This window comes from Mustela nigripes, chromosome 3 (assembly GCF_022355385.1).
Source record: "Mustela nigripes isolate SB6536 chromosome 3, MUSNIG.SB6536, whole genome shotgun sequence".
Taxonomy (NCBI): domain Eukaryota; kingdom Metazoa; phylum Chordata; class Mammalia; order Carnivora; family Mustelidae; genus Mustela; species Mustela nigripes.
The window spans coordinates 107,137,884-107,152,631 of NC_081559.1; the positions used below are offsets into that span (position 1 = coordinate 107,137,884).

General features: G+C 41.2%; 1 protein-coding gene across 1 annotated transcript in view; it reads left to right on the forward strand.

The window, feature by feature from the left end:
- CNTNAP5 (contactin associated protein family member 5) overlaps positions 1 to 14,748 on the forward strand; it is an 831,640-nt gene that overhangs the window by 440,336 nt on the left and 376,556 nt on the right. The window contains exons 9-10 of the mRNA XM_059394484.1: positions 6,967 to 7,116; positions 9,960 to 10,131. Coding sequence (XP_059250467.1) covers positions 6,967 to 7,116; positions 9,960 to 10,131 — 322 coding nt within the window. The remainder of the gene's footprint in view (positions 1 to 6,966; positions 7,117 to 9,959; positions 10,132 to 14,748) is intronic.

Genomic DNA, 14,748 nt, shown 5'->3' on the forward strand with positions numbered 1-14,748 from the left:
ATAAGTGGCAGGGCCTTGAGCAAGGGGTACAAGGTGAATAAAAGCATCACAGAAATCTGTGACAAGTTATTTTCAGAGTCGGAAATAGAGTCTCTGGGGACTCTGCTGTGGCTTGAGCTAAATCTCTGCATGTTGATGTGTGGCTCTAACAGTTCATGCTTAGACGTCCTGGGACAGCCCCTCTGTTTTAAGGGTTTTGTACTCAAATCATCAGGAGAGATGCTGAAATTAGACGAAATCTAAAGGGCAAATACCTATTCAGTATTTGAGGGCAAGAGAAATACAGAAAGGAAGAGGAGGTGAAAGAGCACCAAGGCTCTGCAGCCTCCAGAATTATTGAATATGTCATTCTCAACCAACGGAGATTCCCCATCTGCCAACCCCAGCCCCCCCTCCCCCTAAACTCACCCAAGGAACTTTTGTCAGTATCTGGAAACAATGTTGGTGCTGGGAGTAGGGGGCTGTGACTGGCTCTAGTGAGTCAGGGGTGCTGCTAAACATGCTGCACAAGAGGCATAATGCATAATCCCCTACCCCCAACAAAGAATTATCTGGTCCAAATGACATAGTGCCAGTGTTGAAGGACTGACTCTGTTTCAAGGAAAACCTTACTTCCATAAAAAAATTTAGGGTTTTGGTCTTCAGGATATTACTTAACTGCTCTGAATCTCAGTTCTAACAAATGTGAACTATAAGTTGCTGTGAAGTTCTCATACAAAAAGTATTTAAAAAGGCATATTAAGGGGCTCCTGGGTGGCGCAGCCGGTTAAGTGTCCAACTCTTGGTTTCAGTTCAGGTCATGGTCTCAGAGTCCTGAGATCAAGCCCCATGACCAGTTCCACACTCAGCAAGGAGTCTTCTTGAAATTCCCCCTCTCCCTCTGCCCCTCCCTCCCTCTTTCCTTTGCTCTCTCAAATAAATAATTAAATCTTTAAAAATAAATAAATAAATAAAAATAAAAAAGAAAAGATGTATTAAATGCTCAATGAGATTACCTACCTGGAAAAATAAAATTAAAGTAATTACAATTAGCTAGAATTCCAAGTTAGAGCTAAGCAGACATTCTAAGAAACAGAAGTTGAATGTGTTTTAATTCTTAGAAGCTAGAAGATCTACATAACACCAGGACCAAAGTTTCAACTTCGTATGGTCAAGATAGTGTATTATTTCATGCATAGGAAGTTCCCAGTACAGGGAAGTCCATACAGACACAAAGCAGATTAATGGTTGACTAAGGCAGGAGGTGAGGGGGTGAAGAGATTAGAGAGGTGATGGCTACATGTTACAGTGTTTCTTTCGGGGTTATGAAATGCTTTAAAATTAATGTTTTGATGGTTGCCTAACTCTGAATAGACTAAAAACAATTAAATTGTGCATTTTAGGTAAACAAATTGCATGGTATGTGAATTTTATCTCAATCAAGCTGTTCCAAAAATACAAATAATGAAACACAAAGTTGAATTCAATGTCAGAAAATAGAGTTTTGCAAAAGAATTGGCCATCGGTTCCTGGAGAATGGCAGGGCTGGCTTTGGAGGGGTGTACAGCAGGAGCTTAGCCTGGGTCCCCCATACCACCTCTTCAATTTTGGCTTCAACTCTGTAACCCCATGAACCTGAGCAGCTCTCTTCCTTTTCATTTTGTACCTATAGCATAAAGACAATAAAACTTGGCCGCCTGGACCATTGTGAGAGTTAGGAATTATACATTTAAAATGTGTGGCACATCACAGATATTCAATATCTTGAGCGTATTATTAGCTATTTTTACAATTTGCCTGTGTTTCAAAAGTTCATTTACAAGTTCAATTGCAAGAAGGGAAACTGATTTTATTTGTTAGTTTGTTTTTTGTTTTCGTGGAGAAAAACTTTTGAGTCTTGGTTCAGATCCTGAGCAAAGGACAGAGCAATTTCTTTAACTCTCTCTATAAAAGATCTTTCCTAGGAGTGCCTTAGGCTGAATTCAGAGACCTGTGAGCAACAGCTTTAACCCATGAGAGCAAGAAGTAAGAAAGAATGAAAACATTTCCTAACCTTTATCTCAACTTAAACAGTTTGTTAGTCTTAAAAAAAAAAAAAAAAATTGTTTACATTTTGTTTTCAGAAACTTTGAAATTTCCACTACTCTTTATTAAGAACAAAAAAAAAGAAAAAAAAATCTTATCATTCCAGAGCATTCTAGTGTTTTCTCTTTGTAATAATTTTTAACAAAATGGAAATCATAACCACATATACTATATAGTCTCAGTTTTTCTGTTATTGGGATATCACTTGCATTCTTGGACATGGTAATTTTTAATTACTTTATAGTTCATATTAGTAAGTATACCATGTTCAATTTAGCTAACCTGGAAATATTAGTGGTTGTAAATTTTTGGTCTTAGAAATAAATGGCATCATGAACTCTTTTCACTGTAAATCTTGGCTGCAGCTCTTGTACACTTTTAGGACTAATTCTTTGGATTAAAAATTATGGAAAATGAAGTATGATACTTTTAGAAACTTTTTTTTTTAAAGATTTTATTTGACAGAGAGAGAGAGAGATCACAAGTAGGCAGAGAGGCAGGCGGGGGGGGGGGGGGGGGGGGCAGGCTTCTTGCTGAGCAGAGAGCCTGATGCGGGTCTCCATCCCAGGACTCGATCCCAGGACCCTGGGATCATGACCTGAGCTGAAGGCAGAGGCTTAACCCACTGAGCCACCCAAGTGCCCCAGGAACTTTTATTTTCATGTTCGGTATTTTGCTTTCCAGAAAGAATGTACAAAATTATGTTGCCACCAACAATATATGAAATTTCCTATTTCCCTCTCTATCCCCTAACTTGGTATATTGGTTTTTCTTCTTTTTCTAGGGGATGGCAAATATTATTTGACATCACTTACAGGTCAGAAAATTTGTATTTGTCATTATCCAATGATTTTTCCAGAAATCAAATTCCATATTTTAAGTCTGATCTCCTAAACCATATGAATTCTTAGAACTCCAAAGTCATCCTAATTACATCATTTTACCTCCAGGCGCTTTTCCCCATCAGATATTCCTGGACGCAAAGCTACTGCTTTCCCAGTCTCTCCACTGAAAACTTCTATTCGTTCAGAACTTTTGGTCTCAGGGAGGTTTTCGGAGGAAAGCAACCTGATAAAATTGCTTTTCCCTAATTTCTGAATAATTACTCGGACTTAAACCTGTACTTTTAAAAAGAGAATTCTTAGAAACTAAACCTTGAAGAACCTCCAGAGCTGTTATTTTGTTATATATATATAACATATATAGACATATTTATATGTAATATATATATATATATATATATATATATATATATATATATAAAACATGTATAACATATAAACAGAATGAAGTAGGAAGGAGGACCCAGGCAGAAAGCAGATTTTTAGAAGGAAATATATCACTTTGCTTGCCTTGGAATCTGTTCCCAGCTTCAGCACCTCTAAAACAAGCCTTGTTTTTCCCAGCTTCTTTTCTTCCTCTTCCGAAACCTCAAATGGTTAACTTGTTAACCAGGCTGCACAATGGGCTCTCTGGGGATCTCTGAAACTTCCAAGGCCTGGGGCCACCCTGAAGCCTGCCTTAATTAACCTGGTGTGAGGCCCTGGGACCTGTCTTTTCAGAAGCTCCCCAGGTGCTCCCTTTGTGTGGTCAGCACCAGCACCGGGAACGACTGACCTAATAATTTTCTTCAGAAGAGTGAAGATTTCACATAGGCTCTCCCTGCAGGCATTCAGGACCATGGAGGAAAAGATCCAAAAGATCAAACCAAAAGGAATTGCAGACCAGAGAAAAGAAAAAATGAAAGAAAGAAAAGAAAAAAAGGAAAAAGAAAACAAACAACCAAGCAAACTCTTATTAATAACAATGTGAAAGAGAGCGACATGGGTGTGATGGGGGAAGGGGAGGGGACCCAGAGTCAGAACACAAAAGCCAGCGTTCTGGCCTGGCCACTCACAGGGCTCAGACTTCTTCCTTTAGGCCACATTCATTTGTAAAAGGAGCAGAGGATGTATATCTGATTACTGGGGCTGTCCCCATGGCCTCTGTTTCCTTCTTCCTTACTGAAGCTCTGATGCTTAGCAGAGCGCTGGGCTCTTAGGGGTTATTTTTTTACATCCTCTAAGTTGGATTAGTTAAGGACTCCTTTTCACCTCCAACAATCTATAGTTTGTCTGCAGATGCAGTATCCTATATTATGCAAATGTATTTCAATCAGTATGCAAATAAGAGTAAAAGGAAGTAAAGACCTACAGCTGGTTATGCCCCCCAAATGCCCCTGCCAGAAGTCAAACGTTCATCACCAGGAAACACCTGATGGAGCCTCTACCTCATTAGCAGAGTCCCTGTGGTTAGGACCCAAACACTGGCTTTTGGGAGGAAGTAAAACTGACAGGTGGAGCAGCCCTTGGGTTCACCCCAAGCAGATGTTCAAGGCTGCAGCATTGACTGCTAGGGAGCTGGCTGGAAATGCAGGAGGGTCTCTTACATCTGGCCTATTGTGAGCAGATGGGACACAGCTGCCTTGGTGCATCACAGCTGGGCCCCCAGCCTGGTGCTGTGCTTCTCCCTGGGCATCTTCTCCAACCATCTGAGGGCTCAAGGGCACAAGCTCTTTAGTAGCTATTGTGAGAAACCCTGCAGACCTTGGCTCTGATTTTTAGTGCTTCCTTCCCAGCTGGTTTCTTAGGGACTGCTCCACTAGGCTCTACCAAATCTGATCTCTTTTACCTCTAGGAATAGCTCCTAATCCATCCCTTGCTCTCAATTTGCATTGCTGCTTCTTTGGCTGAGACTCCCATCATTCTGCCTCCTGGGACCAGTGCATGCAATAGGCCCTATCAGTTCTGCTTCCAGCCTTGATTCCTCCCAGCTGTCCTCTGCCATGGGGTCTTTACATATGTATCTCCAGCCATGTTTTTCCCATGCTAAGGACCCCTCGTGGACTCCCACTGTTCTAAAGCAGTGATTTTCACTCCTGGCTATACATTAGAATCACCCAGGAAGCTTTTAAAAAAATTCAAATGCCTGGGGTCCCATCTCCAAGGGTTCTGATGGAATTAGCTTGACTAAAGCATTCTCCAGAATCATTTATTCAAGGAAACTGTGGAAAGCCATTCCTTGTTTGGCATTGCAGGCCCCTAGGTGATTGGGTCCATCCTCAGTTACCTTCCTATTGCCCTCTCCTGCTTCTCATTCCAGACCTGTGCTTTTTTGTAGTTTTTCTGTCTCCTGAACTCTTGTTCTATGAGTAGAGAGCTCTTGTGCATTTTTCAGAAACTCCTTGAACCATTTCTGCTTTGAAGCATTTTTAGGATCCTCACATGCCATTACTTAGGTTTTCTTTCTTCTCTTCTCCCATATTACTGCACCAACCAAAATGGCAAGTATTGTTCTTTGCTTGCTTCTCTGTTTATCTCACTACCCTGAACTCAAAGGACAGTGTTCTAACCCTTGTTGCTTACATCTGTTCCATTTAATGAAGGATTATAGGCACCATGTGATGTCTTCATACTTCCAGATGGAAGGGACCACTTCGCAGTTGCTGTTCTGTCCATTTGTTTTAGGTAACATTGTTTATTTACAATGTGGCATGAACTGTCCTACATGCACCACTGTATTAACTACTGTATAATTCTCACAATGGCTAGTAAGTACAATCATTTCCTCACTTTGCAGGGAAGAAAACTGAAGCAATAGGAGTAGAAACGCCGCTCAACACACAGCAGGGCACAACAGATGTCTATTGAGTGAAAACATGTGAGGCAATGTGATTTTTTCACAGACACATCTTTGTGACAGGGTTGGTGATTAAGACTTAGTTTCCTTCAGCACGCACCTGACATGAATAGTCTTAATAGATGATATACTTTGTAAAAGGAAATAGTCCCTATCTTTACGACTAATTCCCAAATCAGTTGTCTCAATCAAATAGTCCATCAGGGTAGTATGCACCAAAGACATCAGGGGTGTGAGAACAAGGGAGGACTAACTTGTAATAAACACCTACTATGAGGTGCTTGGGTGGCTCAGTCTGTTAAGAAACCACTCTTGAGTTGGGCTCGGTCATGATCTTGGGTTTGTGGGATCAGAATCTTGCATCGGGCTCTGTGCTGTGAGCAGTCTGCTTCAGATTCTTTCTCCCTCCCCCTCTGTCCCTCTATGCTCTCTTAAAAAAAAAAACAAAAAAACAAACAAATAAATAAATAAACAAAATCTTAACAACAACAACAAAACCCACCTACTATGCCTGCAACTGTCCTAGAAACTTCCCTGTCTGATCTCAATTGATCCTTTTATAATGACACCAAGTGGGAATTATGATCTTTTCAGATGATAAAGCCAGAGTTCAGGGAAGGCAGGTAACTCAGCCAGTGTCACCTAGTTGAGGAAAAACGTTGGGAATGAACTGATCTGTTACTTCTCTCAGATGGGAGGTTGCCTCTGCCTGGAACAAGAATTTAGTATTCTTCATCTATTTTTGCCTTTAAAAACAGTTTATTTTTTCCTAAAAAAAAAAAAAAGGCAAATAAGGTACTTTTGGAAAACTGTGAGAAAACTGAAGTCACCTATAACCCCACCACCCAGAGATGAAATCACCATGGACATTTGGAATTTTTTTTTCCTTTCAACATTTTACTCTGCATTTATACAGCAAGAGGTCTGTTCACATGGCCCTGCCTTTTATTGTAGTGTACAGAAAAATTTGTGTTTTCCCTTTTGTTCTGAAACCAAATGTATCAGATGCGGTTCAGCCACTTTAGAAATAATAGAATTAGAGCAGTAAACAGAGGAAGAAAGTTGAAGTGTGTGGAAACGTGGGGTTTGTGGTTTAAGTACAGGGACACAAGGGGTGCCTGCTGAGACACACAGGGAGCACAGCAGGGGAGGAGCATGAGCCCCCTTGCTCCGGACCGCCCTACTCAATCAGCCCCATGTGGACCTTTCCTGTTTCTTTTGCAGGAAGCAACTTGAACGATGGCTTGTGGCATTCTGTTAGCATCAATGCCAGAAGGGACCGCATCACTCTCTCTCTGGATAATGATGCAGCATCCCCAGCCCAGGACACCACCCGTGTGCAGATTTATTCTGGAAATAGCTACTACTTTGGAGGTAAATTCCACAGGTTTTGAAAGTAAAAGAGGGAGGGAGAATGCAGTGAACAATTATTTCGCCCTGATTATTATTATTATTCTTGGTTTTTTTGCCAATTAGACCATTCACACATGTATACACACACACACACACACACACACACACACACACACACGGGTACCCACTCCCAAGCATGAAATAATGAGAAGCAAACTCTCTGACAGCTGTGCAAATATAAACTATCTAGGTCAGGACAGAGGAAGAAAAAAGAAAAAAAAAACTTTAGCTATAAGAGCTGGTGTTATATAACATGTCCAAAGGAGATTTCTGTAGCTATGCCAAGCTCTGTGATCACATTGGTAAGGAGAAAGTCAGCTGAAAACTTGGAGAATATGTACCAACAGTCAGCAATACGTGCAAAAGGAAAAATCCAGGCAGAAAGGCAAAACCAGCAAGTTCAGCTGTCTAGGCTATTCCTCTACCGCTTTACACTCTGAATCCCCTATCTGTTCCTTCCTTCCTGACATCCCTAGAGGCCATGTCCATGAAGTGGGGCTCTACATATGGGAAAGGTCTAGAAGGCCCATGAACCTGTAGCTTCACATGGAGCTGACGGTACAGATCCAGCTCTTTCTATTGCAAGGTGAATCCTAGGGACCTTCCCAATGAAACACAGGGCAAACTGGAAAGGATGAAAAATATATAAATAGGAATTTACTGCATTTTTATGGGTGCGTGTGCATCTGTATTTAGTTTTTTTTAAGGCATTTCTTTCATGAAAAATATTAGTATCTAATTTCCTAGTCATCTGTTTGCATTAGACAAACAGTCACTGAGAGTAATCTCAATCTCTGTCTGACCTTGAGTGAGACACTGATGGCCCCTGAACTTCTTTATCGAGGACATGGGGAAGCAGAGCCAAATTACTGGAAGACTGCAGTAAGGGCAGGGTATACGTGTATAGCACAGTTCTCTCAACACGGCAAGGAATGGACAAAATGGCTTTGACTTTTGCAGATATGGGCATGGACTGGACCAGTTATCAGGTTGCTAATTCTTTTTCTGTTAGGAAACTGAAGGGAATTATTATGTAAAGTTATAAAGTACAGTCTCTCAAATAGAATTTACAAATCACTTCTCTCATGTGATGACACGTGGTTAAGCCTTGAAATACAAATGGGCATTGCATAAATGTAACATATGCATCTGGACATCCTGGAAGAAATAAAGCGTAGAGCAATACTTTTGTGGTTTGATTTTAAGACCCCATGAAGGGCCTCTGTCCTCCATTCTAAATCTTCTCCATGTATGCAAGGACAATGGATTCCTCCAAGAAGAGAGAACTTCCATTCGCTGTACATGGTTTATGGGTCTTACCTCATTTAATTCGTGGGGTAACTTTGTGAGGTAGGCAATTTTAGCCCCATTTCACAGATAATAGGACTGCGGTTTGTTGAAATGAAATCATTTGTGCAAATATTAGAACTCACCCCTAAGTCCGTGGTGTCCACAAACCACTAGTTTGGGACAGCAAGAAGATGCTAGCGAATGTAGCATAAAGGCTACCAAAGAAGGGCTCTTGGGGGCCCCAAAGATACATTTTACAGACTGCATCATTTTTGCATCACATTCAATGTTTCCCCAACAAAGAGAGAGAAGCATTCTTGTACTTATTTCTGGGGAAAACAGTGTTCAATAATGATGGCATCTGAAATGTCTCAAAGGGAAAATGTGTGCCTTCCCCAAGTTTAGAGGGCACTGGGTTTAGAAGGGGAAGGTTTATCTGTGATAAACAGTATTTAAACAGTATTTAAAGAAGCGCCCCACATGTAGATTGTAAACTTAAGGAAGGTGAAAAATGAGTTTGAGTAATAATAGTCAGCTTACATAAATTCTCTCTACAGCTTCAATTAGAACTTGTAGCATCTCTCTTCACTTTATAGTGTGCCTGTAAGCTGTTAGCCAGCTGCTGGGCTTCTGCCCAACAGTGACTGTCTATTAGAAATGGCTGAAATAATTCCCAATTATTTATGGGTTATTGCCATGTTTTCAAGCTTGCATTCCCATATGCTCTGAACCTATTAAAACCATCAGGATGGAGTTTATAAAGAGCACAAGCACTCGTATACCTACGTTACTCTGTACCTGTCTTAATGAGAAGCAGATATGCCCTAGTTGCTAGCTATGTTAAATCAGGGTAATAGATTTTTTTTTTTTAAGAACACTCTTTAAAAAGGTACAGTGTTAACCTTTCATGTGTGCTATTACAGCCCTATAACTATGTGCGTTTAAACCCCTGGTTCCTTTGGCTCTGGGATTTGCTTTGCACAAGTCTTCAAAATTCCAGTTACGTTCCTATGTGTACCTTTCTCAGGAACTAAGCCTGTTAATGCTAACAATTAACCAGACAATTACTCTGCCACCATCTTTACCCAAAGCGTAATTTCTTTTGAAAGTGTAATTCAGAATTGAATTGTGCATTTAGAGCGTGTTTTGAGACAGAACCAACATTCCCAAGAAGTGATAATGTGTTGCCTCCTTGGGGTGAGCGAAGTATACCATGCAACAGAATGGTGGGTAGCTTACTGATAGGCAAAAAGAAATAAGAATGAGATAAATGTTAAAGTAGTGGTATTCCCTTTAACATATTTTGTTTTCTGTTCTGTACAGCGATTGAGTATGCCCCATTTTGTACCAATTCCTTCTCTGAGAATGCTAGGATTTACAACAAAAATGCGTGCACTGCTGTGAATGAAAAAGCCCCCAAATAATTAGACCTCCAGGTCCTCCATCAATAGGTCGCCAAAACAATGACTGATCATTTCAGTATTCTTCTTCATTTTTTTTTCTCTGTCCCACAGGGTGCCCCGACAATCTCACCGATTCCCAATGTTTAAATCCCATTAAGGCTTTCCAAGGCTGCATGAGGCTCATCTTTATTGATAACCAGCCCAAGGACCTCATTTCAGTTCAGCAAGGTTCCCTGGGGAATTTTAGTGATTTACACATTGATCTGTGTAGCATCAAAGACAGGTAATTATGGTCTCTTCTCTGTTCTCCCGCCCCCTTCCCATTCTCACTGTTCTAAATATGAGTTTCTTTAAGCAAAATTCTAATCCACTGACATTAGCCACATTAGACATAATTGAGTTGCCTAATGGAAAATATTTCTGAAAGGATTTCAGGCCCAGAGAAAAATGGTTTAAATTAGTTGAGTCTCTCTTCCTGTTGACTTGCAGTAAATGGGATATGCAAATTAAATCAAAATACAAATTTGTGACAGGATTAAAATTTTATGCATAAACAACATTTGATTAGTTTGAAGTTATGAGTAAAGCCTAAAGGAGGGAGGGATTACTTTTCTCTTAAACCATTTTTATTCTCTATTGCAGTGAGCGTCCCTTCTAATGAGGGCAGGTGAGCATCAGGCCCTCAGGGTCTAGACCAGAGGTTCAGATGGTGCCAGGGGTGATTCCTGGGGTGGTTGACCTTTGCTGTTGCTACCCCTAACCCACTGCTTCTTTGGCCCAGAAGAGAGTAGGCAGCAGAGAGAGAGAATCCACACTTATACTCTGCAACCCACAAATCTAGCAGAAGCTTGGTTTCTCTCTTTATTTTTTTCTGGGCTCTGACTCCTCTTATATTTAAAGTTTCTAGGTTCAAAGACCTGCTGCAGGAAGTTAAAGATTCTGAATTTTCAACCAGGTTTATCATGCTCTCCACGTTTTATCTCTAGTACTTACTTCTTTCATTCTCACAATTTTGCTCATTCCTGTCAAAATAGCACTTATTAAATGGGTGAATAATATGTGTCTAGTGCTTGCCTATGAGGTGGTGATACAGGGTTCTCTGCTCATGTCTCATTGGGGAATAAATTAGCTATTAGGCACCCATGAAGTGCACCCTTATTTGTGGGACATATGGCAACTGCAACTCAGTCTGACCTTGTGAAGAATGAGGTCAAAAAGGATTTTAGGAAGTGGTGCTGAGCTGGATCTTAAGGAACCAGTAAGACTTGGCTGAGGAGTGGAGAGGAGGTGCTGGGATAAGATAGGTTCTCTGGACGCAGTGTCAGAAATGACAGAGAAGTAGGAGAAATCATGGCTGGCAAGTATTTCATCAATTCAACGTGCCGATTTTTCATTTTAAAATCTCTAATGCTGGGATGCATTTTATAACTGATGGTGTATCATCGTTCAATCAGCATTTCTTTCTTAGTGGCATATAAAATAATGGTATGTCTTACAATGAAGAGTGACTTAGAGTCAACAAAATATAGGTTGGTGGGGGTGTAAGGTGGTCATGGTAGTGGAGTATGTAGTGAATGTGGTTAGAGATGGGGGCCAGTCGCCACTATGAAGAAATTTGTGTGCCTGTGGGATGTGGCCTCATGTGCTAGGTGAGAATCAAAAAGGAAGGTATGAAACTTGCTTCCTATAAAGAGTACTCAGGAAAAAGTAAGAAGGATGGATTGGAAGAGAACCAGCCCATGCTGGGAAGGTAACTGCCTCTGTCTAGGGGAGCAATGATGAGAAGTAGCAGGTGCCTCTTCTGAGCAGCACAGAAATCAGCTCTGCAGGTTATAGTCTCCGCTGATGCTCGGAATGACCAATATAATTTGATGGAGCTTTATGTACACGTTTCTCTGTTAATACCACGACACATGGGATCCTCAGCAAATCACACAGACTTCCTGGCTCTTCTGCTTCATTTTTTTTTCTTTTTTTCTATTTGACCAGCTGGAAAAGTGGGTAATAAAATGTGTGCTTCATTAGAATATGCTAGCTTAGAGATCTCAGAATAAAAGATACTACACAGAATGGTTGCCACCCCTATAGTCTTTATTAACAACGAGGGGAAGCGTCCAACTTCATCAGCCAGCAGAGCCTTTTGCAAAGTGGAGTTCAATAGAGGGAACATTTATCAATAGGGATCTCTTATGATACCTTAATTTCTAATCAAGGATGCTCTCATTATTTTCGATTACATGAAAGTCATTGCCATCTATACTGCATCATTACTTTTGTGTAATTGTGGTCTGTATAATTGTATTACATACAATTGTGTTTTGGTTAATTGTATAATAAGGGATTGTGTTTAGTTTAGTGAGTAAATGGTACGTTTGTCTTGATTTACCAGACAGCGCCTCTAACAGAAGGGGATACTGTGGTAAAAGGCTTTGCTTGATTGTTTCTTGAACTTATATTTAACATTTGTTGCAGAGGATAAGAGTTAAAAAACAGGTGGGTTCTAAGTTGTGTGTTTTATTTTTAATGTGTTAGTTAATTGAACTTGATTTAAGAGCAAATGCAAAGTCTTTGTTTAGACAGAGTTTGCCACTTGGAGGGATAGGGTGGGGTGGAAGAGGTTGGGGTGGAGAAGCCTGGTTCTGTGCGTGAGTATGTTTTCTCTTGGCTGTGTTTTTTCTTAACTGCGCTCCATTCAGAAAAGTCCAAGGAGAATAGCATTTTATCTGACCTAAGAGTCTCTTCTCTCCCAGACTCAATTTTCTGCCCCTTCATCTTTGCCTGTAGAAACCCAGGCCTCCTTCTGGCCTCTCTATGGTTGCCTGCCCAGCCCTCCATCTCCCTCAGAGTGAGCCGACCTGGCTGGCCAGAGGGAGTCTGCCTTCTCAGTGTCCTTTGAGGCTCTCAGTGTCAGTCACTGTGGGAAAACCAAGGTAGCATTTATAGAAGAGACACAAACATTCCAAAATTGCAAGAGCTTCCTCTAATGGGGGTCCCTTACGCCATTTGCCTTTGAGGGGGTGCCTCTGTTGCCCAGCCTGAGCAAATTCACAAACCAGCCATGAGACAATGCTGGTAACAGCTGGGAGAATCCCTTCTCAGGGATTAAGGAATCTAAACTAACAATTTGTATTTCAATCATGGGCCAATTATCAAGCCTTCTGATCTCAGGGAAGAAAGGAAGTGGAGTAAGTGGCCTGCACCCCAGTCTGGCAGCAAAGAGGGTTGGCTTTAGGACGCACCATCTGTACAACTGCCCAATACCTGACAGTCCAACAATGAGTTAGGAGAAGGAGAAAGGGCAGCTTTTTAGGAATCACATTTGGGACAAGACAGCATTCCTAGCAGACCCCATACACTTTCAATAGTCTTTCTAAGCTTCTAAAATATGATGTCCATCTACTATCCGTCCTCTGTGAACTGAATCTTCAACCTCACATTTTCCTCACCCTAGACCCCTGTACTTATCTCTTGCAACCCTCTTGGCAAAACATGATATTCTAAACTACATAGAGTGAAGTCACCCTTAATAAATGCTTCATTCCATGAATGGCTTTATCATACCCTCAGGTACTCAACCTCATAGATAGGGATTGAGGGAATGAGTGAGGCAGTCTTATGTATATACTTGGGTAGTGTAAGACGTGGTACGAGCTGCCGAAGCCCTGGTGATATAACGCCATCAGTGTCCCCATTTTTTACACAGGGTAAACTAAGACCTGGAGACATATGCCACTTTTTCCATGGCCACAGGATTGAACTTGTGGCTCAGAGTTAAACACTACCAGGTTTGCTCCCTTGTACTTCTACGCAGCAGGCACTGACCTGGAAATGGCAGTCATTGTGTGTCTGTGGCTTTTACACAAGCAACGCCATCTTCTGCCAACCATATAAAAGTTTTTCAGGGATAATCAATATATTCATTCTTTGAAAACACCGGGTGCCTAATGAGATTTTGTTTAGAAGGGGGACATTCAAAGTGGCATGTGGTGCCAGGTGCGTGGTTTCTGAGTGAAGTAAATCCTGGTGATCCAGGTTAGGAAGTGCCTCTCCCTAGGATTTTTGTGGCAAGATCTACCAAGTCACTTTGGAGGAGCCATGCCAGTCCTGCTGAGTTCAAAATCCAGGGCAGGAGAAGCAAATGACCAAATGTTGTCTACAGATTTGATTGGAAGACTGGATCCAAGGTGTGAAGCCAAACTTGGAGGAGCAAATAGGGAAACTGTCTGAGGTGAGGGCAGGTGGAAGTCACACCTAGGCGGATTCATTAATCTCTGGGCAGGTGGCAGCAAATTTGAGAGGTGATAGAATGTGTTTAATTCCCAGTGTACTACTTACCAGCTTGAGATACAATACATATTATTTAACCTTTTTGTTTCTGTGTCTTCTTTTGTAGAACCAAGATCATAAAACTTACATTCACAGTGAGAGTTAAATGAGACAGTGTGAGAAATCAGGTTCATAGCTGTATGTCTAGTAAACAGTAGCTACTCAGTAAATGTTCTCCAGGTCAATTTCCATAATCAAAGATTTGCTAGCTCTCTAGATTCCAGCTTTCTAGCTCTCTAGAAAGGAGAAGGCTCAGGTCTCTTTTTGAAGTTCCTCAAGCCCAACATGGCCACGTAATCCCCATAGTTTCTGGGATGGATCCCCATATATACACCTCATACATGTCCTCAAGTCAGTCTGTTCAGTTACTTGGACTTTGCACTTTGATTTCCACAGAGATGCTCTCTGGGCTACCAAGAGACATTTATTAGGAAGGTGTCCATCAATTTGGGTTCCAAGGTTGCAGTCTGTGGATTCTCCTAAAGCATTGCTTCTCAGGGCCTGGATAGGAAAAGGAAAGCATGTGATCGATATACCAAGGGCACAGAATTTAAGACAGTCCTCATTTCCTGGT